At 49.8% G+C, this 25,464-nt stretch overlaps 1 protein-coding gene across 1 annotated transcript in view; it reads right to left on the bottom strand.

Annotated features, from left to right (window-relative positions):
* LOC309642612 (uncharacterized protein) overlaps nucleotides 1-25,464 on the bottom strand; it is a 126,661-nt gene that overhangs the window by 9,861 nt on the left and 91,336 nt on the right. Inside the window, exons 3-4 of the mRNA XM_082424354.1 lie at nucleotides 8,363-8,495; nucleotides 7,530-7,646 (exon numbers count right to left, since the gene is read on the bottom strand). Coding sequence (XP_082280480.1) covers nucleotides 7,530-7,646; nucleotides 8,363-8,495 — 250 coding nt within the window. The remainder of the gene's footprint in view (nucleotides 1-7,529; nucleotides 7,647-8,362; nucleotides 8,496-25,464) is intronic.

Genomic DNA, 25,464 nt, shown 5'->3' with positions numbered 1-25,464 from the left:
CCTGGAGCCCTCCCTCAGGCCCTGCCCTCACCCAGGGCCCCTCGTGAGGACCACCCTGGGCTGCCAGCCCAGCTCCAGGAAGTGGACACTCCACCCTGCTCTTCATCCAGAGCCAATACACGCCACCGGATCCCCACCTGCCTCGCTCCCTGCTGCGGGGTCCATGGTAAACCTTGCCCCCAGTACTCCACCAAAGCTTAGCACAGGCTCTGACCCAGTGGAAGGTCCTCACGGGGTGGGGGCAGAGGGCAGGCGAGGAGTCTAAGACGGGACTGAATGTGATGGATGAGCAAGTTTCAGACCAGAGGCCTTCCCGCTGCCCTGTGGGAAGAACTGCCTTCCTGCTTCCGGGAAGATTCGACCTACTGAATGCACAGATGCTCAGAGAGGTGCACTGCACCTAGGGACGCGATGGTCACCTGAGCAGCTTTGTAACCAGGACAGGGCAGGAGGCTTGGTCCCCTCAGTCCTTCCTTCCTCCCGTTCTTCATCTGATGGAGAGGAAGACTTTCAGCTCAACAACACAGCACGGTTAGCCTGGAGGGCCCATCCATGCGGACTTGTCTGGAGGCTGCTCCCCGCAATGTCCCAGCCTGGGACACAGAGTAGCCCAAGGGGGAGGTAAGACAGAGCCAGAACAGGGTGGGGGAAGAGCTGGGGGGCAGAAAGGAAAAGAGGGCTGGGGCTGGACCAAAAGGACCCCCAAAGGCAGCCCCTTCTAGAGTCAGCAAGCAACCCTTGGGCTCAAGTGTTTTTCCATCACTGGCCCCTTCATGGAGTCTTTCTGCCCCTGCTCCAGCTCTCCACAGGACACCTGGCAGGGTGATGTGATTTGGGGCCCCCAGAGATTTGGGAATCTGTAGATCTGGGGGAATGGCGTCTTGTTTTAATATCTCACTACTCATTTTGATGCAAACCAGGTTTAGAAGCCCCTACTCTGAAGGCAAAGCCACTAACCCCAATTTTCTGATACAATCCCCATTTCATAGAACTTAGCAATGAAGGTAATTTATACAAAAATGGAAATCATTCTGTTTTTCTACCTATTAAGTCCTTGATGCAAATTAATTTACATATTTAAAAATCTGTTGACGAATCTGGTGATCCAGTTTGGGGTCTTGCAATGTTCCACCACTCTACGCCAAGGGTTTCTTGGTTGTTAAAAAAGAAGATGGAGAAGGTTGGCTTCAGAAGGATGTCCAGAATGAACCCTTATAATGGCTTCTTCCAAAATGGATTTACATTGATCCTATCCATTCGTTTCCTCTCATTTCACTTCATGTATAATGGCTTCAGAGTCTGCAGAACAAGCTAGAGAATTAGGCCTGAATATTTGATCTCCCTGAACTCAAGGACCACGTCTGGAGTCCGTGCTGGTCTTGGTCATGTTTCAAGATCTATTACAGTCCTCTCTTCTAGACCAGCCTCTGTGTGACAGCCGTGGTGGGTCTAGGCTTCCTTAACGTTACGCATCTCTCGTTTGGCCCAGTGCCTGGCACACAGGAGGCGCCCAAGAGTAAGTCCCCTCGTGACCCCTGTCAGGGCTCCCTGGACGCCAGCTGCCCATCTACCGTGTGACAGGGCAATGCCTCACCCCTGACAACACATGAAGCCCTCAGAGGAAGGGGCCAGTCACAGCCCTCCCCAGACAGTGAGCCCTGGGAGCTGGCTTGTGTCCCCTCCGTGCAGCACCCCCTGCCCCTGAGGCCCACCTCAGGGGGCTTCAGAGGGGGCTCTGAGGTTTGTGCTCCGAGGTGGCTCAGAGCACAAACACCCCGCACCATCATTCCCTCCAAATCCCCTCAGGTGACAGATACCGCCCAGATGGCAAACGTTGTGCAGCCAAAGACGTCATGACCAGCTACGTATTGTTTCTCAAGGTGGCCCCTGGGAGGAGCGCTCCATCCCTGCCAAGGGCCTCTGGACCACAGGCCTCCCCCATGGGTCGGGGGCCATCAGATTCTGCAGGGGGTTCATCTTCACGGTCATGGCCTAGGGCTGTCCTTGAAAGGTCCATAAAGGAAAGGGCAACCTTGGCGAGAGGGAAAGGCAGGGCAGATCCTCACTGAAGGCATGTCCTTGACCTTCATCTGACCTTCATCCAAGCAGCCGACCTCACCACACAGTCCAAGAGAAACCAGGACCTCAGTCGGTCCTGCTGGCCTTGCCGACCTTGACTGCAGACCACCCAGCCACACGCATCCGTCCCATCCCAGGACGGGCCCAGCCTGTCTGCCTGCCTGTGTCTGTCCCAGAAGTCTCCAGGCCCCTCCAACTGGACCCTTTGCTTCTTAAGATACACTCCGTGTAAGAAGCTTCTACTTTACTGAAGAACACTTGCCATGGTCAGGGGTGCCCGTCACAGAGAACGCGTGGCACAGGCCCGCTGATGGGAAGCAGCCGCCGGGGGCTGCACGTCTCCCCAACCCCCCAGCGCCTCCCCCGTTTAATGTTCTCCCGGGAGTTCATCAAACGAAAACCCTGGTTCTGAGGTGGAAAAGCCTCTTAGGAGGCTAATAGCGAGTGGATAGAGCAATAAATGTAATGATTTAATTCTTCAAGGATGGCTAAACAGGCTGCTGTTTACCAAAGTCTTAGTGGATAATTACTAACAGATAATTACGAAAAGCTGCCGGATTCCAGCTGCCCCAGAAAGGGCCACAGCCCCAATCCGCTCAAGTCACTTTCTGGGAAGGACCCAGGCAAGAGTCGCCACTGCCCTCTCTTCTTGCTCCTTCCCTGGCTCTGCCATCACTGGAAAGCTGCCCTGGGTGATTATCTCCCCAGAGATACACACGATGCCTTTAACCCGGCTCCTCAAGCAGCCTGTTTCCCTGTCCCTCTCCAGTTAGAAGACAGGGGACAGCGGGACATTTGCTATAGGAGCACAGCTCTGGGACAAGCTTTGATGGAGGGGCTCAGGGGGTCCCCTGCGGCTCGAGCCCTCCCTGGCTGTCTGGGAAGGTGGAGGGCACGCTGAGGTTGGCCCTTAGGGACCACTGGTCACCTGACCAAGAAGTTGGTCCCAGAGCCCAAGAAAAGAAAGGAAGAAAGTGTGTAACCCATATAGAAAGTGGGCCTCCTGGGGCCTCCCCTGCTCTCACCCCCAGAGGTCACTACATTTCCCATCCTGTACCTCCTTCCCCAACTCCAAACACACCTCCACCATCCCTCCAAATCCCCTCAGCCACAGGTGCCTCCAGCCCCAGCAGGACAACAGCCCACAAATGATGTCATGACCAGCTATGGTTCCTCAAGCTTGTCCCTGGGAGGAGCTCCCCAGCCTTACCAAGGGCGTTTGGACCAGAGGCCTCACCTGCCTGTCCCTCAGGTCACAGGGCCCATCAGATTCTGCAACACGCTCATGTTCACGGTCATTCTTGGGGCTGTCCAGGTAAAGAAGATGTTCTCTATCGTCATGATCATTGGTCATGGTCACCTTCAAGGTCATGGTTTGGGGCTTTTCCTGCCCTGGGACTAGGTCCTACCTGCAAGTAAAGATATTCTCTGTGGTCATGGCCATTGGTCATGGTCATCTTCAAGGTCATGGCTAGAGGCTGTTCTTGTCCTGGGTGAAGATGTTCTTTATGGTTGTCCAGGCCAGGCCAACAGCTCCATTCTTGCATGTCCTGTAATACCCATTCAAGTGGTCCTTCAGCTGCAGGAACAGGGAGCTCCCTATGCCCAAGTCCACCCATCCTGTGGCAGGCAGTTTCAGGAGGAGGTTTCCCCTACACCAGGCCAAAAGTGGACCCTTGACCTTTGGAGCTAATCCAACAGCCTTAGGGAGCTCAGAACAGTCTTTGCTTTTCCTCTAACAAGACTTCAAACATCAGAAATGCTTCTTCTGTCCCACACAAAGTCTCCTTCATTCCAGGCAGAATGTATGATGCTTTGGCCATTTCTCCAATGCCAGGGGTCCAGGTGCCCTTGCCACCAGGGTCACGCTCTGTGAGCAGACACCAGCTTGCTCTGTCCTTCTGCGGCGTGGTGCCCAGGAGGAGCTGATGGGATCCAACGTGGCCCAGCCACGCACAGAGCTGCAGGAGCACCGCTGCCCACCCCAGGCCCGGCCCAGCTGGCTCCTCCTCCCACGGGCCTCTGTCCTGCTGATGACAATGAGGACGCCGGCTCTCCCGGGGAGCGTTTCAGATGCCAGCGACTGAAGCCTACTCAAATCAGCTCACAAAAAGTGGACTTTAGCCAGAAGTCTGAAAATATGCCAAGGAGCTGAGGGCAGAAAGTGCAAGTATGGAAAATGGTGACCCGAGCCTGGCTGGGACAACTCAGCGGCCTTCTGCAGCCCTGCCCCAGCCCAGCCCGGGGCTGCACGGTTTCTCACCGCTCCTCTCTGATCATTGGACTCTTCGTTCTTCCCTCTCCTCCAGAACCCTTTTCTCTGCACCTGCTCAAACCCTCAAACGTGGCCGCCCTAGCTCCAGGGCCACCATCCAACTGATGAATGTCTCCGGTCCCAGTCCAAAATTCTTGAGGGGAACGAAGCTGATGAGCTCATCTTGCCAAAAGATTGGATCTCCTTGGATCAAGTCTCCTCTCTGGTCCAATCAGCTGTGGCCCAGGAGGGGTGAGTGCCAGTGTTCAAACACGGGGCTTACCCAGGGGTTGCCCTGGGGGAGGGCGTGGGTGAGCAGACCTGCTCCTCCCCCCAGGAATGTCCTATCCATGCTGCCGAAACAGTCCTTCCATCTCTCCAGCCCCCACCCTGTACTCACAGCGGGACCTGATACAGGGCTCGTCCCCTTGCTCCTGAATCTTTTCCTTTTCTAAGATTGTCCCTCTCGTCAACCAGTGGGTCTTATTCTAATTCTAATTCTGGCTTCTAATATAGATGCTCTTCCTCCATCCTCATGCTGTTCAAAATCTGATGCCTGTGTCTCGTGCGTCCCCCTCTAAGCTGCTAACCACCGGCCTAACCCAAGCTGGATGGGCATTGGTGGGGCAACCTTGGGTTCTTGCCTAGGGCTCTGGAGGCTGGAATCCAACCAGCTGGATTGTGGGCAAAGTTCCTGTCTCCGCTGTCCCCACCCTGGCCTCATCCTTCCTGCCACAACCCTGTCCTCTGATAATCACACTGCCCCACACCCCTGACCGAGTCCCAGCCCCAGCACGTCAGGGGTCCCCAGGGGGCAGCTCCAATCCCAGCCCTTAGCTGGAGGCCCCAGCTCCACCCATCCCGAAGACCTGGAGGCCTCAGAGCCTCTCTGTGGGATCTTACCGGATGGCAGAATGAACACACATTTCCACTTGAAGTATTTTGACACCAAACACTGCTGAGCAGGCAGCCTGGGCTCCTCCATCCAGAAGGCAGCCCTGCATGACAGGCTGGGAAGGAGGACTACTTCAGCGTTAGGGACCCCTCATCACAGATGCTCAGCCGTCACAGGGAGATGCGGAGAATCCACCAGATTTTGAGGACGCGCTTCTCTGCCACTCACCTCCACAAAGGCGGGGAGCATCTCACAGATGCACATCCCGGATACACCAAACAGGCAGAAAAATCCTCCCACTAACCTGGGCAGCCCCCAGATTTTAAGAGCCATCTCAGCAGGCTTGGTGGGGCTCGTTTTCAGGATTTCCATTAACATTTTCATGACCACGTGAAAAAAAATTGCATTACTAATTCAGTTTCTAGGGAAAAAAATTCCAACTTGCTTTTCTAACTTAATGGTTTTCCAGGAAGCCAGATAAGACTTCCTGAATCTGGAGGCAGTGGGTAAATCATTACTCAGACCATGCTTAGGAATGTTCTGGTGGTACAGCCGGCTTCCTGCTCAGGAAGAGGGATAGCGGGGATCCGGACCCCTCTGATCACATTTTCCAAAAGTGGCCCTTGTACAGCTCTTTCTTCCAAGGTAATATGTTGTGATGATGGCCATTGGACGATAGTAAATGGCCAGCAGGGGAAGTTGGAGGGGAGCAAGACAGTGGGACGGGAGGGTCGGGTTCACTCCATTCTCCTCTCCCCCAGCCCGAAACTATCTACCTCACCACGCCCTGGAGCCAGGTGGCACGTGGCAGGCACCCCTGGGTCCACCTCTGACCCTGCTGCGCCTTGGGGACAGGTGTCACTCCCACTGCCCTGGCCCCGACAGTGCCCGCCCCAAGCCTGCGTCGTGCACGGCCGAGCACACAGCCAGGAGGGTGGGGTTACCCCCAGGGGCAAACCTCAGGCGGCAGGAGAGGAGCCAGCAGGTGGCTTGGCCCTGCATCATCTTTCCTGTGGACAGTCCACCCCCAGCCTGCAGGTCCCCGTGGAATCGGGCATCATGGCCCCAGCCGTGCCCTCCACTACCCAGGGTTAGCTTTTCCCCTTTTCTGTTCTACTCCCCGCACTCCCCTGACCCATCCTGCTTCCGGGAATCAGCTCCCAGCAAGCTTATCGGCACCCAAATCCTCATCTCGGTCTCTCATGCCGGGAACCCAAACTAAGACACTGTCCCTCTCCCCAACCCCGGGGTCCCACACGAGGTCTGGTGTGGAGTCGACCCCTCACCCCCCCATAAACATCCGCAGGATGAACTCAGGAAGTACCTGCTTTGTGCTTGGCGACATGAAGTTCCCTCCGGGACCGTCACACCAGGAAGCTGTTACATAAACTGGGTTCCCGGATGCCCTGGCCCCTCCCTGCCCACCCTCAGCTGCATCCCAGCCAAGCACCGTCGCCCTCAGCGGCCACCGTGGTGCTGTCCGCGGGCCCCGTGGGGAGGCTCGAGGCCAAAGCCGGCCCTTGTCTCTAGGCCCACAGAGGTCTCCTTACCGAGGCCACCGCCCAGACAGGCATATTCCCGCCTCGCCGGCCCACAGATGGCTCCATGGGGAATGTCGGGGCCATAATTGCTTTCTGCCCAGTGTCTGTCTCGTGTTCAGACACAACTCTCTCGGGGGGTGGCGAAGGACACGTTCACACAGGTCCACATCAGAGGCCCGGACACAGACAGGGGCAACACCCAACCCCCAGTCACCCTCCCAAATGCCTTCCAGAAGAGTCCATTGAAATGAAAAAGCAGGCCTCTCCGGGGACCTGGCAAATTGGAACACAGGAAGCAGAAAGACTGCACAGGAGAAGGGATCCTGCCCAGGGGTCCTAAGCCCAGAGTCCGCCTGCTGGCTCTGCCGGGCAATTCCCCGCCCTCTCCAGGCCTCAATCTGTCTGAGGAAGAAATGAGGGGCTTGACCTCACCTCCACCCAGAGGCCAGCCCAGCTCTGACCATTGTTCCCTGAACCGTGACCCCAGGGCACCAGGTCTGGGAGATGCAGGTGGATGCTCCCTGGAAAAGGTGTTCATTGGTCCAGTACCCTTGGGGGGCCCGGCACACAGGAGCCCCTCTGAGAGACGGTCGTGGCACCACTAAAGGTCCTGAGAAGGCCTGCAATGCAGAGTCCATTAACATGTGGAGCCCAGGGTTTTCCTAATTCACGTGACCGCAAAAAGGCTTTTCTCCAAAGACTCCTACTACTTCTAACACACATATTGAGAGCTGATGACCCAGGCATTTGACACTGTTACCAAGGTTCTTCTGAGGATTCTGTCTCCTTGGGATGTGGGGTCAGATGAATCTGCTCTGATAACAAAGGCCCTGGCGTAGAAAGACAGGTGCTCCAGATGTGTGTCCAGAACAATAGTCTAAGGAACAAAGAAAGGAAACACCTGAAACCTTGAAGGGCTGCTTGTTCCCGTTTGTGATTGAGGGTGCCCAGAGGCGGAGGCACCGGGCATCTCCACCTGGCTGGCCCTCAGCCAGCAGGTCCCTTCTCCCGCCAGCCTCCGTGTGTCCAAAGGTGGAATCGGGGGCCCGGGAAGACTGCCCCAGGCGCCAGCCCAGCTCCGACAATTGCTTCCCCAAACATGACCTCTGGGGGAGAGGGACAGACGTGCTGAACCCACACATCCAGCGTGGATCTTAGCTTTCTGGCCCCAAACCTGCCCCTCCTGGGGGGCCCCATCTCACCGCCATCCCTCGAGTTGCCCCAGACAGAAATAAAATGTCACCCTCCTCCCTAACCAGCCCACCACATTGCCACGTCCAGTCTCCAGCGCCTAGTAACGCTGCCTGGTAAACAGCCCTCAAATCCTTCCTCTCATCTCCATCCCCTCCGTCATTCAGCAGCAAATATTTACAGAGCATCCCCCATGTGTGAGGCCCCCACCTTAATTCTGCCCGACGTCCCCTGTTCAGAGCGTCACAAGAGCCTCCGCAGGTCCTCCTTCCGTGCTGCCCCAGAGCCCCTTTCCAAATGCAGACCTCAGCGGTCCCATGGCCCTCTGGGTCACATCCAAACTCCTCAGCCTCACACGGTCTGACCACGGCTGCCTGCCTTTCCTGCTTCTCTGACACTCACCCTTTCCTTGATGGCAAGATGCTGAAGACCGTGTCCATTGCAAGGCGCTCCGGTGAGGATTAGCCAAGGCAACGCTTGCACAACACAGAACCCGTGTCGCAGGGTGAAGGGAAGCCTGCAGGATATCACGCTTCTGTGTGCGGAAAGAGAGTCTGGCACTCAATCCCCCCATCACACCTCCCCCAGCTCATCCTCTCCCACGCAGACCCCACCTACCTGATGGGAGAAATTAAGCCATTGAAGCTGTTCACCGAAGGAAGGTGGCAAGTTTGCACCCTGAATTCCACCACTGCCAGCTCTGTCCAGGCCTCTCCTCAAGCAAGGCCCAGGATGCCCTCCCTGGTGAGACACAGAGCCACCCCCAGGGCTGGGGACAATACTCCCCTGCGCCCACCCCACAGGGATGGGCTCCGGGACAGGCTGTCACTATGGTATGTCACAGTGTCAGCCTGGAGAGGTTCCCGGGCACTGAGGGCTGTAAACACCCCCTAATCACACTTCTCAGCAGGAGCACCTGCTCCCAGGGGCGCACCCCGCAGGCAGCCTCACCCAGGGCAGCCCCCCGCACCACGAGGGGCTGCTCCGATGCACCGTGGGTGGGGCTGCGGTGAGGCCGGGCAGGGCCTGAGCCCCTCTCACCTCCAGGGCCTTTCCTAGGCCACCCCTCGGTCACCCCTGAAAAGTGCAGCGGAGTCTTATTTCTAGGAAACGATGGTGCACACTTGTACTCCTGGGACCCAGCCTGCTCTGAGCTGCGAGGGGAATGCCACAAACCCTGGACGGGCTCGGGCTACATCTCCATGGTCGTGCAGACCTCCCACCTCTGACCCCCCACCAGTCTGCATCCTCTTCCTTGCTGGGTGGCTCCCTTGTGGTCCACGAGAGCCTCCTATATTTTTCTGGAGCCACAGACTGTACCCATGGGTGACGGCGAACAAGTACACCTCCAGACCTTCCTGCCTTGTCCTTGAGAGGCTGGCTGCCTAACCTACCCCTGCCAGGTCACTCCTTGGGGACGTGGGTCTCACAGGGACAGGCCCAGGGGTCCTGGGTGGGTGTGAGAGGGGGCTGACACGGTGACTGAGCGGAGTGTCCCCCACGGCCTAGAGTGCGTCTCACCCTGGGGAAGGAGTCGTCTAGGGATGGGTAGTTAAGACACATCTGAAAGGCTGCGTAACCTAAAGCTGCAAGTAACAGAAAGTCTGACTCATAGTGGCTTAAAGAAACAGAGGTTTATCGTCTCACAGTAACAAGAAACCTGAAGGGAGGTGGCCCGACACCGGTTCAGTGACTTAAAGCCACCGTGATTTCTTAGCCTTTTGCTCACAGTTACACAATAGCTCTTGTGGGTCCAGGAACAATGAGCACAGCCACAGCAAGAGGAGGAGGGAGTAACACGCCAGCCCAGGCTGCGCGTCATATCTAAGAAATCTTTACCTGGCCCAAGACTGCAAAACTTTCCTCTTGTGTTTCCATCTTGATGTTTCATAAATTGTAGCTTTTACACTTAGGATCACTTTTTTTTTTTTTTTTTTTTTGGAAGTTCTTTTTTTTTTTTTTTTTTTTTTTTTTTTTTAATTTTATTTATTTATTTATTTTTGGCTGTGTTGGGTCTTCGTTTCTGCGCGAGGGCTTTCTTCAATTGCGGCAAGCGGGGGCCACTCTTCATCGCGGCGCGCGAGCCTCTCACTATCGCGGCCTCTCTTGTTGCGGAGCACAGGCTCCAGACGCGCATGCTCAGTAGTTGTGGCTCACGGGCCTAGTTGCTTGGCGGCATGTGGGATCCTCCCAGACCAGGGCTCGAACCCGTGTCCCCTGCATTGGCAGGCAGATTCTCAACCACTGCGCCACCAGGGAAGCCCCAGGATCACTTTTAATATTCTATATGGTACATGGAATGGATTGTGTTTCTTTTCTTTTCTTTTACATATGGATATTTGATTATACCATCAGCATTTGTTGAAAAGACTATCTTTTCTACACTGAGTTGCCTTTTCACCTGTGTTGAAAATCAATTGACAATATAGGTATGGGCCTATTTCTGGATTCTCTATTCTTTTCCATTGACCTTTATGTCTGTTTTTATGCCAATATCACACTGTTCAGATTATTAGAGCTCTATAATAAATCTTTAAATCTGCTAGTGTAAGTTCTCCAAATCTGTTCTTTTTTTTAAGTTGTTTTGGCTATTCTATATAAATTGCATTTCTATATAAATTCCAAATAAGAGTCAACTTATTCATTCCTATGGAAATCCTGCTGAGATTCTTATTGAGTTGAATCTATAGATCAATTTGGGAAGAATTGACATTTCAACAATATTGAGTTTTCCAATCCACAAACATGGTATTGCTTTCTATTTATTTTGGTCACTTAAAATTTCTCTGAACAGTGATTGACAGTTTTCAACATACAGGTCTTTCACATCTTTTGTCAGACTTACCCCATGATCGGCAGAATAATGCCAGTGCCCCAAGATGCCTACATCCTAATCTTCAGAACCTGTGAATATGTTACATTACACGATAAAGGATTTTGCAGATGTGATTAAGTTAAGAATCTTGCAGCGAGGAGGTTATCCTGAATTACCTGTGTGGGCCCAATATCACATATAAGAGGGAGGCAGGAGAGTCAGAGTCAGAAAGATGAAGATGTGACATTGGAAGCAAAGATAGAGATGTAGGACCATGGGCCACAAGGAATGAAGGCAGCCTCTAAAAACTGGAAAGGCAAGGAGCATTCTTTCCTAGAGCATCCAGAAGGACCAGCCCTGATGACACCTTGATTTTAGCCTACTGAGACTAATTTGGGACTCCTGACCTGTAGAACTATAAGATAATAAATTTGTGTTACTTTAAGCCACTAAGTTTGTAGTAATTTGTTACAGTAGCAATAGGAAACAAATACGGATTTTGGTGACAGAAGTGGAGTACTGCTGTTAACAATACTTAAAATTTTTGAAAGTGGCTTTGGAATTGGGCAGTGGAAAAGCAGTGGAAGACTTTTGAGGAGCATTATAGAAAAAGCCTAGAAACATGGATGTTAAAGACCCTACTGGTAAGGACTCAGAAGGAACTGAGGAGTATGGTAGAGAAAACCTATATTGTCTTAGAGAACCCCTAAACATCACAAACAGACTGTTATCTGAAACATGGATGTTAAAAGTGCAGCTGATGGGGGTTCAGAAGAAAATGAGTACTATGTTAATGGAAACTAGAGAAAGGGGATCCTTTCTGCCTATACAGTGGCAGAAAGCTTAGCTAAATTGTGTCCTGTGGTTATGCAGAAAGCAAAGCTTATAAACAAGAAATCTGGCTATTTATTTGAGTAGATTTCTAAGCAAAGTATTTGAAAGGGCAGCCTGGTTTCTCCTTGCTGCTGATATTAAAATGCAAGAGGAAAGAGTGATTGAGGGAAGAAGTGTTAAGCAAAAGGGAGCCAGAACTTGAAGAGCTGGAAAATTATCAGTCTATTCAGATTGCAAAACACACTAAAATTGGCAGGACTTCCCTGGTGGTCCAGTGGTTAAGAATCGGTCTTGCAATGCTGGGGATACCAGTTCAATCCCTGGTCAGGGAACTAAGATCCCACATGCCGCAGGGCAACTAAGCCCACGCACCACAACTAGAGAGCCCGTGTGCCACAACTACAGAGCCTATGTGCTCTGGAGCCCTCGCACCACAACTACTGAGCCTGCACGCCACAACTACTGAGCTTGCGCACCACAGCTAGAGAGAAGCCTGTGCAAAATAAAATAAATAAATATATGTTTAAAAAAAGGAAGTTTAGGGCTTCCCTGGTGGCGCAGTGGTTGAGAATCTGCCTGCCAATGCAGGGGACACGGGTTCGAGCCCTGGTCTGGGAAGATCCCACATGCCACGGAGCAACTAGGCCCGTGAGCCACAATTGCTGAGCCTACGCGTCTGGAGCCCGTGCTCCACAACAAGAGAGGCCGCGATAGTGAGAGGCCCACGCACCGCGATGAAGAGTGGCCCCCACTTGCCACAACTGGAGAAAGACCTCGCACAGAAACGAAGACCCAACACAGCCATAAATAAATAAATAAATAAATTTTTTTTTTAAAAAAAAAAGGAAGCTTAAAAAAAAAAAGACACTAAAATTGGGAAATTTGCTGTCAGGAAAAAAACATGCTCCAGAGAGAAAGGAGGGTATAACTGGACAACCTTTTGCTAGGGCCTTGAATGGAGCAAAACGTCACAGTTCTGTCACACAGAGAGTCCTTTAAAGAGACTCAGTTTGTGACTCATGAATTCCCACAGCCATCTCAGCAGAAGCCAGAAATAGAGATGATATTATCTAGGAAAGACATGTGGAGGAGCCAGGTCTAGCGGAGTAAGTCCCTGTGACGTGCATAGGAGAACCACAAGGTTGTTAAGAATTTTATACCCGCAGAAAGAGCCATCTTAGACTGAAAGGGACAGATAAAGGGCAAAATGAAAGAAGGATGTCAGGCTCCCCAAATTCTGCAGGCAGGAAGCAGACTGATAAAACTCCCCAGCTTCAAACACATGCTACCCTTCATGATAAAGGAAGGATAACTCTGAAGACAGAGCCTTGAGCCCAGACGTTGGAGCCGCAAGACCAAAGGGCAGAGCCGAGAGCTACAGAAAATTATTCCTAGGTCTTGAAACCTGATGGAGTTTGCCCAGTTGGCTTTTGAAATTGCTTGGAACTAGAGATTTCTTCTTTTCCTTTTATTTTCTCCCTTTTGAACAGAAATGTCTTTAATTGGTATCCTATGCTTTTCTCCCTCCTCCCCATTGTATTTAGGGACCAGATACCATGTTTTCTTGTTTCACAGGTCCACAGATGGAGAGAGATTTTTTCCCCCAGGATGGATCACACCCAGAGTCTCACCCACACTTAATTTAGATGACATAGATCATGAGATTTGGAACTTCTGAACTGATGAGATTTACATGAGATTTGGTGCTTTGAGTTGGTGCTATATAGTGTTTGGAACTTTGGTGATATTGAGATGGGGTAAACACATTTTGCATGTGAGATGAACGTGAATCTTTGCGGGTCAAAGAGCAGATGTGGTAGGCAAAATGCTGGCCCCCAAAGATGTCCATGTCCCAATCTCTGAAACCTGCAAATATGTCACCTTACATGGTAAATGGGACTTTGCAGATGTGATTAAGTAAAGGCTCTTGTGATAGGGAGATCATCCTGGTTTATCCACATGGGCTCAATGTAACCGCAAGGATCCTTATAAAAGGGAAGCAGGAAGGTCAGAGTCAGAGATGGAGATGTGATGAAGGAATCAGAGATCAATGTCATGGGAGGCCATGAGCCAAGGAATTGGGCAGCCTCTAAAAGCTGTAAAGGCAAGGAAACGGATTCTTCTCTGGAGCCTCCTGAAATAATGCAGCCCTGCTGATACCTTGATTTTATCCCACTGAGACAAATTTTGAACTTCTAACCTCTGTAACTGGAAAATGAAAAATGTGTCTTGTTTGTTTTAAGGCACTAAGTTTGTGGCAATTTATTACAACAGCAATAGGAAACTAATACAATCCCTAAACGTTTCATATTTTTATCCTATTGTAAATGGAAATTTTTATAGTTCAATTTCCATTTGTTCATTTCTAGTATGTAGGAAAAATGATTTTTATATATTGTTCTTGCATCCTGTAACCTAACTAAACTCAAATATTAATTCTAGTAACTCTTTTTTAGACTCCATTAGACTTTCTACAGACACAAGGATGTTGTTTAAGAATAAACACAGTTTAACTTTTTCCTTTCCAATCAGGATGCCATTTATGCCTTTTCTTGCCTTATTGCACTGGCTAGAACTGACTACTTAACTGGCTACAATGTTGAATGGAAGTGGTGAGAGTGAACATCTTCACTTGTTCTTGAACTCAGGAACGAGAATGTTCTGTCTTTACCACTGAGTATGATGCCAGCTATAGGTTTTCCATAGATGACTTCATCAGGTGAGGAAATTCTTGTCCTAGGTTTCTGAGAGCTTTAATCGAGAACAGATATAGGGGCATTTCCCTGGCACAGTGGTTAAGAATCCACCTGCCAATGCAGGGGACACGGGTTCAAGCCCTGGTCTGGGAAGATCCACATGCCGTGGAGCAACTAAGTCCATGCGCCACAACTACTGAGCCTGCGCTCTAGAGCCCGTGAGCCACAACTACTGAGCCCACCTGCCACAACTACTGAAGCCCGCATGCCTAAAGCCCGTACTCCACAACAAGAGGAGCCACCGCAATGAAGAGTAGCCCCTGCTCACTGCAACTAGAGAAAGCCCGCACACAGCAACGAAGACCCAACGCAGCCATAAATTAATTATTTTTTAAAAAAAAGAACAGATGCAGGATCTTGAATTCTGCTTTTTCTTAATCCATTGATATGATCATGTCTTATTTAACCTATTGGTAGAATGAATTACAATTGTAGATTTTCAACTTTTAAAAACCTTGCATTCCTGGGATAAACCACTTTAGGTCATGATGTGTTATCTTTTTAATATATTGTTGAAATCAGTTTGATAGAATATTGTTAATTTTTGCATGTATGAGGAATATTGGTCTATAGTTTTTTTCCCCGCATTTTTGCTCAAGTTCTGCATTGAGATTCCACATCTTGAGATTCCACAAGATGATGGTAGGCAGCCTCCTAAGACATGACAGATTGAGCTTTTACAAGAGGTCCATAGCAGTCAGGACTCTTCATTCCGAAAAACTTGAAGCTGGAAGAATTGTCACAAGGACTCGCCTTTTGATCCTTCAGTCCAAGTGGAGAAACCCGGAGACCCTTTCCACCAGGGCAGCATCAAGAGCGATTCTAACATTCTTGTAGGCTGGTGGATTTGGACACTTAGAATTTAGATTGAGATAAGTATATCTTGCTTCACAGTAGAAAGAAGTTATTTAAAATACCCTGTGACATCTCCATGTCACACCCTGTCAGTGGCTCTTTCATACAGCCAAACTCATAACAGTTTGAAAGGATGAAAATGTTCACTCATATCTTCCCCCATCCTTCACTCCCTGGCTTTACCTAGAGAGGAAGAGAAAACAAATGCCTGAATAAGTACAGTTATAGTTACTATTTCCTAAAAAAAATTTACTCTCACTTTAGAGCTGTCTCAAAACTTTGCAAAAGAAAGATAATCTCCTTGGCACATAGTAGGAACTCAATAAATACTTGTTAAGCAAATTAGAGAATAGATACATGAGTAAATGAACAAAAGAATCACCTTAAAGATATCCCACTTGGGAGGAGCAAGTGTCAGTTCATAAACTTTCCAAGGGAGCCATGAGTAGGCTCAGGGGATCTGCAACACCCACACCCCACGCCTGATAAAAAACAGCGTGCAAGTGGGGCTATAGGCATACGTGCAGTTTTTTAATTCTCGTTGCGGTCTATGACCCAGAAAAGATTAAGAATCATTTCCTTGAGGCCTTTAAACATGCTGATGAATGAAACATAAACAATATTAATTTGCTTCCCATGGCCAAGTTTCTGGCTTCTAAGGATGGTCGGACTCTCAGGATAGCCTTGGTGTCTGTACAAGAGATCTCCCAATCTCTGAGCCCCGCAGCAGAGCTTCATTTATCGCCTCTCCAAGTGCACACTTAACTTCCCAGGCAGCAGACCCTAATGAAGCAAACCAATTAGGGATCCATTAGAGCCTTGCAGAGGGCCATTAATCCTCCCCACCTCCCGTGCAGGCCAGTGAGAGCACGGGAGGTTTTCCCAAGGAAGGGACTGAGCCTGGAGACAGTCATTTGTTCCCTTCAGAGCAATCCAGCCCCCAGTGGGGTGGGGACAGGGGAGGCTGCTTGTGTCCCTGTAGGATGTCACAGCAGAAGAAGGGGCATGAGGAAGGAAAAGAGGCACACTGCTAGGCCTCCCATCAGCTCTGTTCATCACCCGAGGGGACCCGAGTTTGTTTCTGGAGGGCCATGGAATTTCCTTAGTTTCCATTAAATCCCTGAATTGTTGAGACTGCAAGGAATACACTGGGCTCTGAAAGGAATTAAAAATGTGGACACGTCAATGCAACCTGAAGAACCAAACTGTGTTCTCTTGCAATTAAAAATAAAAGATATGGACCATGGAGATGGGTAAATGGCTTACTGGGACGTGTTCAGATGCCCTGGAAGTCCATTAGCATGAAAAGGCTCCCTCCTTGACCTCCTTACCTTTAACAACCTTATCAGAATCTCTGCTAAGATATCAGGACACACACCCCAAGATAATTCCCTGGAAATAGTCCGGGTATCAGAAAGCTGTCCACACTCCCTGGACTGGCTTCTCTAGAGACAGAGGCTGATCAGAAGGAGGGGTACAGTCAGTGTCCCCTGCTGGAAATTAATCTGTGAGCCGCTCCCCTCTGCTGGGGTGGTGTGTGGAATTGGGGTAAACTTCTGGAAAGCACAAAGGAAATACACATCAAAAGGGACGTGCGTACCGTTTGTACTAGTTATTTATTGCCACATAATAAATCACCTCCAACCTTAGTGGCTTAAAACAGCAAGCATTAACTCACAGCTCCAGTGGGTCAAGGGTCCAGTCATGGCTTGGATAGGTGCTTCTGTCTCAAGGTCCCTCACAAGGCTGCAGTCAAGGTGTCAGCCAAGGCCCCAATCTCATCTGAAGGCTCAAGTGTGGGACAATCCTCTTCTAAGCTCACTTACATTGTTGTTGGAAGGATTCATTTCCTCACCAGACATTGGGTCAAAGGTCTCAGCTCCTCACTGGCCATTGGCTAGAAGCCTCCTTCAGGTCCTTGCCGTGTGGGCCTCACCACGGTGCAGCTCACAACATGGCAGGCTGCTTGGCTCAAAGCAAACAAGCAAGAAGCCTGAGCAAGGTGGAAGTCAGTATTTTGGTACCCTAATCTTGAAAGTCACATCCTATCACTTTCACTGTATTCTGTTCATTAGAAGCAAGTCACTAGGTTTCAGCCCCCTCTCAAGGGGAGGAGGTTACACAGCACAGGGATATCCGGAGGTGGGAATTACTGGGGGCCAATTTACCGACTGCCTACGCACCCTTGAGCCCTATAACTCCACTTGCTGGAAGTTACCCTAAATGAAATAATCAGACAAGTACAAAGATGTACAGTCAACAGTGCTGCTTAAAATAGTGTACAACTAGAATCCGTCTGGGCTGGCTGATTCTGTTACAACATGTTCAAATGACAGAACACTGTGCAGTCACTAAAACACACATAGAAGAACATTTATATACATGAAAAAACATTTGAGATATAATATAAAGTTTAAAAAAGCAGAACACGGGACTTCCCTGGTGGTCCAGTGGCTAAGACTCCACACTCACAATGCAGGGGGCCTGGGTCCGATCCCTGGTCAGGGAACTAGATCCTGCATGCTGCAACTAAGAGCCCGCATGCCGCAACTAAAAGATCCTGAACGTGGAGACGAAGATCTCGCGTGCCACAACTAAGACCCCGTGTAGCCAAATAAATAAATAAATAAATAAATAAATAAATGTTTTTTAAAAAGCAGAATACAAAATCATATGCAATATGATTCCCATATTCAAATATATAGAGGGAAAATAATTAAAGAAACCTCTACTTTTTAACACTTTGAAGTATCTCTGGGTAACAGGACTATGCATGATTTTCATCTCCTTCTTTATACTTCCTTGTGTTTTTATAATTTTCTACAATAAATAGGTATTACTTTTATCATAAGAAAAAAGAATGCTTTTTTAAGATTTAAATTCACTGGGTGCTAACAATGTCACATTTTCCACATCTGCTCTCCTCTACAAAACTGAATGACAGAGGAAGAAAAGAAAGATGTAGCAGACGTAGCCCCCGGAACTTGAACTGGGCCCTGAGGCTGAGAGAGAGGAGACCAGGCCTCAGGCCACTGACAGCTATGCCATGCCACTGTGCACATCTGAACAAGCACCCCTCTGGGAGCTTGGTGAGCCTGGGGGTAATTTGGAAAAAGGTGCCCCCCTCTCTGAACAGACACAGCCCCGATCCAGGGTACACGGCGTGGCCAGCAGAGCGTGGGCCGGATTTCAGCCCCACTCGCCTCCTCAGCCAGGCACCCTCGTTCTTGTCCTGTGGCCTTGCCTACCTGAAGGTGAGAGGCAAGTGGGCAAAACCCCAGCTTCTGGGTGTCGCAAGCCGGCACCTCACTTCTCACAGTTCCCCCCGCCCCACTCCTGCCCTGTGGGCGGCTGTTCATAGGCCAAACGCCACCACTTCCTAGACCTGGCCACACCGGTTAAGTGGTTGCCCCGGGGGCCAAAGAGCCAGGAAGGAGAGCAGGGAGCTCCTGAAGGCTAGTCCCTCACCTCCAGCTCCATCGCTCTCTCCATTCCGAACTGCACTCACCCTCTAGACAATCCTGACGCCCCAAGTCCTGCTGCCGCGGGCCTCACGGGCTCAGCTGCATCTTTCTCCGCAGGGCTTCCCCGACTCCGCCCCTGGCCCGAGCTTCCTCTCCTGCTTCTCACCTCCTCCATCCAGACGACAAATCACAAACGAGCCATCAGAGAGGGGGCCTCGCCGGCCCTGAGTATTTGCTCTGTGCCACTGCAGCTGGGGCTTCACACGTGCTACGTCATCCTCAGCAGGCGTTGTCATCCCAACCTGCCATGAGAAACCTGAGCCTCGGGAAAGGCAATGAACTGTCGCGGGCCACACAGCCAGGAAGGGAGGGACGGGGCTGGGACGCAGGGCTCATCTTACTAGCCCACGCATGATGCCTGTTGATGTTTGTTCCACAGGGAGAAGAGGGAGGAGAGAAACACGGCTATGTGTTAGAAACCCAAGCATTTTATCTGTTAATGACATGTAATAATTCAAAAGCAAGCCTGAGGGCAGAAAATCCCCACTGACCATGTTTCCAGGGACTGGGAGAATCGAAAGGCTAACCCGACCAGCAGGGCACAGACCCCGTGTGGTCTCCAGGCCCGCTGACCTGGATTCTTAGGGACCAGAGACGGGAAAGGTCACCTCCACAGAGGGGGTGGCTCTCGGGACCCAGAGCATCCTGGGAATGACCAGGACACCCACCTGGCTTCTCCAGCCTTGACCTGGTCATGGGAAAAGCTTCCAAACCTCCTGGGGCACAGCCCCGGGTAGCTGAGGGGCCCACGGCCCGGCTGAAGCAGAGGCCCCATCCCACCGGCAGGCAGCCCGCAGGCGGGTGGGTGCTGCAGGGGTTCTGCTCAGAACAGAGAGCCCCCCATCTCAGGACAACGGAAAGAGCCTGACGGTCCAGCATGGAGGGAGGAGGGTCAGCTGCCGCTTTGCACCAGCCTTAGAGATTATTACCTCCCAAATGGGGCCTCCATCCTGGCTTCCCAGCATGCACTGGGCTCAGGAAAAGCATCCCAGCTTATCGGGAGGATGAAGGAGGTGGGAGGGAAGGAGAAAGAAGCAGATTTTTCAGTACGTGTGAGGCGTTTGGTTTACATTATCCCATTTACCTTCCCATAACTCCGGGAAGTGGGCATTCATGTTCTCCCCATTTTCTAGAAGAGGAGGCTGTGAGTGTGAGACACGAAGAAGCTTGCCGGCGGTCACATGGCCAGCGAGAATGGGGTTAGGCACAGGCCTCTGAGGCGAGCTCCGAGCCAGCACGCCTTGGCTCAGAGCATAAGGTGGCGGTCAGCAGGGGAAACGTCCTGTCATCACTGGCTTCGCTGCAGGGAAGCAGGGGACGTGCAAAGCTGCCTGGATCCCCCCTCATTCCGTCTCCACTTCACCCGAGTGGGAGCTGAATCCCAGAGCATCCAATTTCACACAGCCAGTTAGGACGTGGCCATCTCTGTCCTCCAGGTAGGTGACTGAGGCAGGGTGCTGGGATGGTCTGACTCCCCGGTCCCAGTCCCAGCTCCACCAGTAAATGGCAGTGGACTCAGGGCAACCTCTCCCTCTCTCTGCTTCCATTTCCCCACCTGGAAAACTGTGCAGGTTAAAGGAGACATTGCTGCAGCCTGTCGCCTCGGCCTGCCATGATTCTCCTTCCATCTAAAAGGTTGTTGGCTCTGAACCCGATTAGGATAAATCCATTTCAGACAATGTTCATCCCCCGTGGGCTCTGTTCTCCCCCATCCGCCTCCCATTTGCCTGTCGTCACCCGAAGTCACCACTTACTGAATTACCAAGGAGAAGGCCAGCAGGTCAAAAGAGGGGAAATGGCAAAAACCAATCTTAACAAAAAGTATTTGAACTCCCAAAAAAATTTCATCCCTTCCCATTGGCAGATTTTATCATTTTTTATTTAAGCCCCGTGCAGCCAAGCATGTGGACCGGAGCTCGCTTCTGCCCCAGATAGAGAATAACAGGGGCCCTGACCTGGGGATCCCCCAGGAGGGTGGAGCGCCCTCCACAGGCGGTGATGGAGGGCACAGTGCAGAGCTGGTTCCTGCCAGCCCTCCAGGATGCCTGAACACCCGTCACTGGAGGGAGTCTTTTGGGAAATTACATTTAATAACGGCAACAACGACAGCAGCTCTCATTTCTTGAGCGCTCGTCATGTGCCAGAGGCAGAGCTCGGCCCTTACACACCTTGTCTCATTTAACACCCTGCGAGGTGGACACTCTGATTATCTCCAATTGTATAGATGAACAAACCAAGGCGCAGCAAGGATAAGCAACTTGCCAAGACCACATAGGCAGTCGAGAGCAGAGAGGGCTTTAAACCTGGCGTGTCTGACTCTGGTGCGTGCGCTCCTAACCCATTGTCACTGGCCTTTCAGGAGAGGAGTGTGGTTAAGAGTCTCTGGGTTCAGGGGTCCTGTGAAAAATGAACCCATGTATTCATTCAACAATCAGGAAGCTTTGATCATGGACTGGGTAGTAGGTGATACCAAGGAGAAGTTTAGGATGATGGTGACACAGTTATGTAAGGAGAGATCCAGGGTTTTAGAAATGTCCACTGGATTATGTAGTGATGCTGAGACACGGTGTCTGGCATTTGCTATGAAATCCTTCAGGAAACGGAAAACAAACCGGGCAAAAATCTTACTAATTGTTGAATCTGAGTAATGGTTATATGGGGCTCATTGTCTTATTATTTCTACTTCCAAGTATGTTTGAAAACATTCATAAGTATGTATTTTAAAATACATACAGGAGTTCCCTGATGGTCTAGTGGTAAGAATCCAGTGCTTTCACTGCCGTAGCCCAGGTTCAATCCCTGGTCAGGGAACTGAGATCCCGCAAGCTGCACAGCGTGGCCAAAAAAAAAAAAAAAAAATACACACAGAACATCATTCGTCATTAGGGATGTGCAAATCAAAACTACAATGAGAGTGGGCTTCCCTGGTGGCGCAGTGGTTGAGAATCTGCCTGCCAATGCAGGGGACACAGGTTCAAGCCCTGGTCTGGGAAGATCCCACATGCCGCGGAGCAACTAAGCCCATGTGCCACAACTACTGAGCCTGCGCATCTGGAGCCTGTGCTCCGCAACAAGAGAGGCTGCAATAGTGAGAGGCCCGCGCACCGCGATGAAGAGTGGCCCCCGCTCTCCGCAACTAGAGAAAGCCCTCACACAGAAACGAAGACCCAACACAGCCAAAAATAAATAAAATAAATAAATTAATAAAACTACAATGAGAAACCAGCTCACATTCATCAAGATGGCTACTATCCCCAACAAACAAACAAACAAACAAAAAGCAGAAACTAACAAGCGTTAGAGAGGACGTGGAAAAATCCATACCCTTGAACATTGTTGGTGGGAATGTAAAATGTTACAGCTGCTGTGAAAAACAATACAGCAGTTCCTCAAAAATTTAAAAACAGAATTACCATATGATCCAGCAAGCCCACTTCTGGATATATATCCGAAAGATTTGAAAGCAAGTTCTCAAAGAGATATTTGTACACCCATGTTCATAGCAGCATTATTCACTGTAGCTAAATGTGGAAGCAACACATATGTCCATCTATGAATGAATCAATAAACAAAATGTGATATATCCATACAGTGGAACATCATTCAGCCTTTAAAAAGAAGGAAATTCTGATACAGGCTACAACGTGGAAGAACCTTGAGGACAGCATGCTAAATGAAATGAGCCAGTCAAGAAATGAAAAATATCGCTTGTTTCCACTGATACGAGGTACCTAGAGGAGTCAAATTCACAGAGCTCCAGTTTGGGAGGAAGAAAAAGTTCTGGAGTTGAATAATGGTGATGGTTGCCCAGCAATGTGAATGTACTTGATAATACTGAATGGTACACTTAAAAATGGTCCAGATGGTAACTTTTATGTTTTTGTGTAATTTACCACAATTTAAAAAAAGTTTTTAAAACACGCACACACACAAAATGAACCATTTTGCTATGTGCCCATGTGAACGTTCTCCAAAAGCTGTTTGCAGTAGAAAAACAGGCAAATGCAGAACCATGTAGTTAAGTAGATGCATAGGAAAAAATTCTGTAAAGACACGGAATTGTCTTTCTGTGGTTTTCTCTGGGGAGTGAGACAGGGGTGGCTGGGAAGTAGGAAACCTGGACTTTCTATTTTGTAAGTTTTTATGCTATTTGAACTGTTGAAACAAAAACTATTCTATGCATTATTTTGGTAATAAGTTTGATTTTTTTTTTTTTAGTGCAACTACGGTCCCTGGGACAGGAAGTTATCACCAGCCCCAACACGTTAGCAATGACTGTGGGACAGATTTGGCCCTGACCTCTGGCCCTGGAGGAAAGACGGGGATGGCTCTCTCTGTGTTTCTGGGTGAAGGAGAGGGAGGGGGGTTATGAGGGGACTGGGTCTGAGCAGGGAGCCACATGAGGCCTCGTTGGATCCTGCGACTATTTGTGCAAGGAAAGGGCTCTGGATCATGAAATAGGAGCGTGAACAGAGGGGCAGAGGAGCCCCTGGGGCAGCCCCACCCGAGCATCGGGGCAGGTGGGGTGAGATGCAGCCCTGAACCCAGCCCAAGGCCTGTGTGTCAGTCCAAGCCCTGCAGTCTCCAACACCGGGACCCAGGAAGCCCTCAGGCATTTCATTTATAAAATATAAAGGGTCATATCTGCTCTCAGACCACCAGGATAATTTTTTTAAAAAGAATGGATAACAACAGTTAATATTTATCATGCTCAGAATATGCACCAAGCCCTATACTAAGAGCTTTATTTGTATCAGTTCATTTAATCCTTATTAAACAGCACTATGAGGAGAGAGTACCATCATAATCCCTATTTCACAGATGAGAAAACTGAGGCACAGACAGACTGAATGACTTGCCCAAAGTCATTACACAGCTAGTAAGTAGCAAAGTTGACTATGTGTCTGGAATCTGGCCTAACAACCATGTTACAGTGGTGCCTCTCAGTGGTGACTCTATGACTCAGGACTTCACAGGAAAGAAGTGACAGAAACCCAAACAAGCAAGCTCAAACGTAAAAAAAATAAATATAAAAAATATCTTGGATAAAGAAAAGGAAAACTCTAAGGGCCTGCTTCAGGCACAGCTGGATCCAGGTGCTCAAGTGATGTGTGGAATTCGCCTCCCTCCATCTCCCACTCTGCTTTCACCCAGGCAGGCTCTATTCTCAAGCAGACTCCCACATGGGTGGCAAAGAAGTTCCCAGAACTTTAGGCTTAAGTTCCACCAGTCTGGCAACCCACACAGAGCAAGTGATTCCTTCCAATAAAACTCCCAGGTTTGGGTCTCACTGGTTGGGCTCGGGCCACATCCTCATTCCTGAACCAAGCCCTGTGATTTGAGAAAGGCCTGGGTCTGAGTAGAAGAGAGGGGTTCCCCAAAGGAAAATTCAGCCCATTCCTGGAGAATGAATAATGGCCACTGGGCAGGTAGAAATGTCAGTAGTCCCTTCGATGTGAAAGTGCTTAGAATTCTGCCAGGAAGGGTCAGACATGGGAATTATTACTATAGGAGACCACTGTGTGCGTGGCATCTGCCACAAACCCAGGCTGAGACCCCCGAGTCCACAGAGGGGTTGGCAGGACATCACTGTTGGTCTGGCATCACCACACACATTGGCTGGTCTCAGAAGGATCCAGAGAGCAGCACAGGTCTGCGGCCCTGGGGTCTGCGTTCCCTCCCTGGTTCTGCAATCCCTGGCCGTGTGGCCTTGGGAAATTGGCCTCAACTGTGCTCAGCCTCAGTTTCCTCATCTGAAAAATGGGAACTACAAAACCTCATGTACAGGATCGCAGTAAGGACTGCAAGAGAAAAGGATCTGGGTGCCTGGAACCATCCCAGCAAACCTCAGGGGCTCAATCAATGATTTTTTTTTTTAATGTAGGAAATCATTTAATATAAATCTCAGTAATTACTGTAATACATTGGATTTTTAAGTAAAATTTTATTCTGGAATACATTGAGATTTGCTGAAAGGCTGTTTGTCAATACCAAAAAACCAACACTGGTACATTATTATGAGCTAAACTACAGACTCTACTCATATTTCACCAATTCTTTGTTTTAGTTTAATTTTTTTTTTATATTAGGGTATAGTTGATTTACAATTTTGTGTTAGTTTCAGGTGTACAGCAAACTGATTCAGTTATGCATATACATATATCCATTTTTTTTCAGATTCTTTTCCCATACAGGTTATTACAGAATATTGAGTAGCATTCCCTGTGCTATACAGTAGGCCCTTGTTGATCATCTCTTTTGTATATGGTAGTGTGTATATGTTAATCCCAAACTCCTAATTTATCCCTCCCCCCGCATCCTCCCCCCCTGGTAATCATAAGTTTGTTTTCGAAGTCTGTAAGTCTGTTTCTGTTTTGCAAATAAGTACATTTGTTTCATTTTTTTTAGATTCTGCGTATAAGTGATATCATATCAATCAATGACTTTTAAGAGTTCGCCTGCCAGCTGCTGCCCCCACCCCTGGAAGGCCCTTTGGGCATCTGAACTGAGGACCAGAGGACTTCAGGAAAGCAATTCCTCTTTGCTTTAGCTGTTGGCAGACTTTAACGAAAGGAAATTCAATAAAAGCCAATACTGGGACTTTCTTAAATCTTTTCCAAGGCACTTGACCCAGCAGTGGTGCAAATGCAAAGAGCCAGTCCTGCCAAGGCAATGGATGGATGGCAAAGATTAGCTCGAGGGTCCCAGAGGCCCGGGGCC

The sequence above is a fragment of the Balaenoptera physalus genome (genome assembly GCF_965194825.1).
Source record: "Balaenoptera physalus genome assembly, chromosome: 14".
NCBI lineage: Eukaryota > Metazoa > Chordata > Mammalia > Artiodactyla > Balaenopteridae > Balaenoptera > Balaenoptera physalus.
The sequence above is the reverse complement of the archived record's forward strand: the minus strand, read 5'-3'. Positions and strand labels throughout refer to the sequence as shown.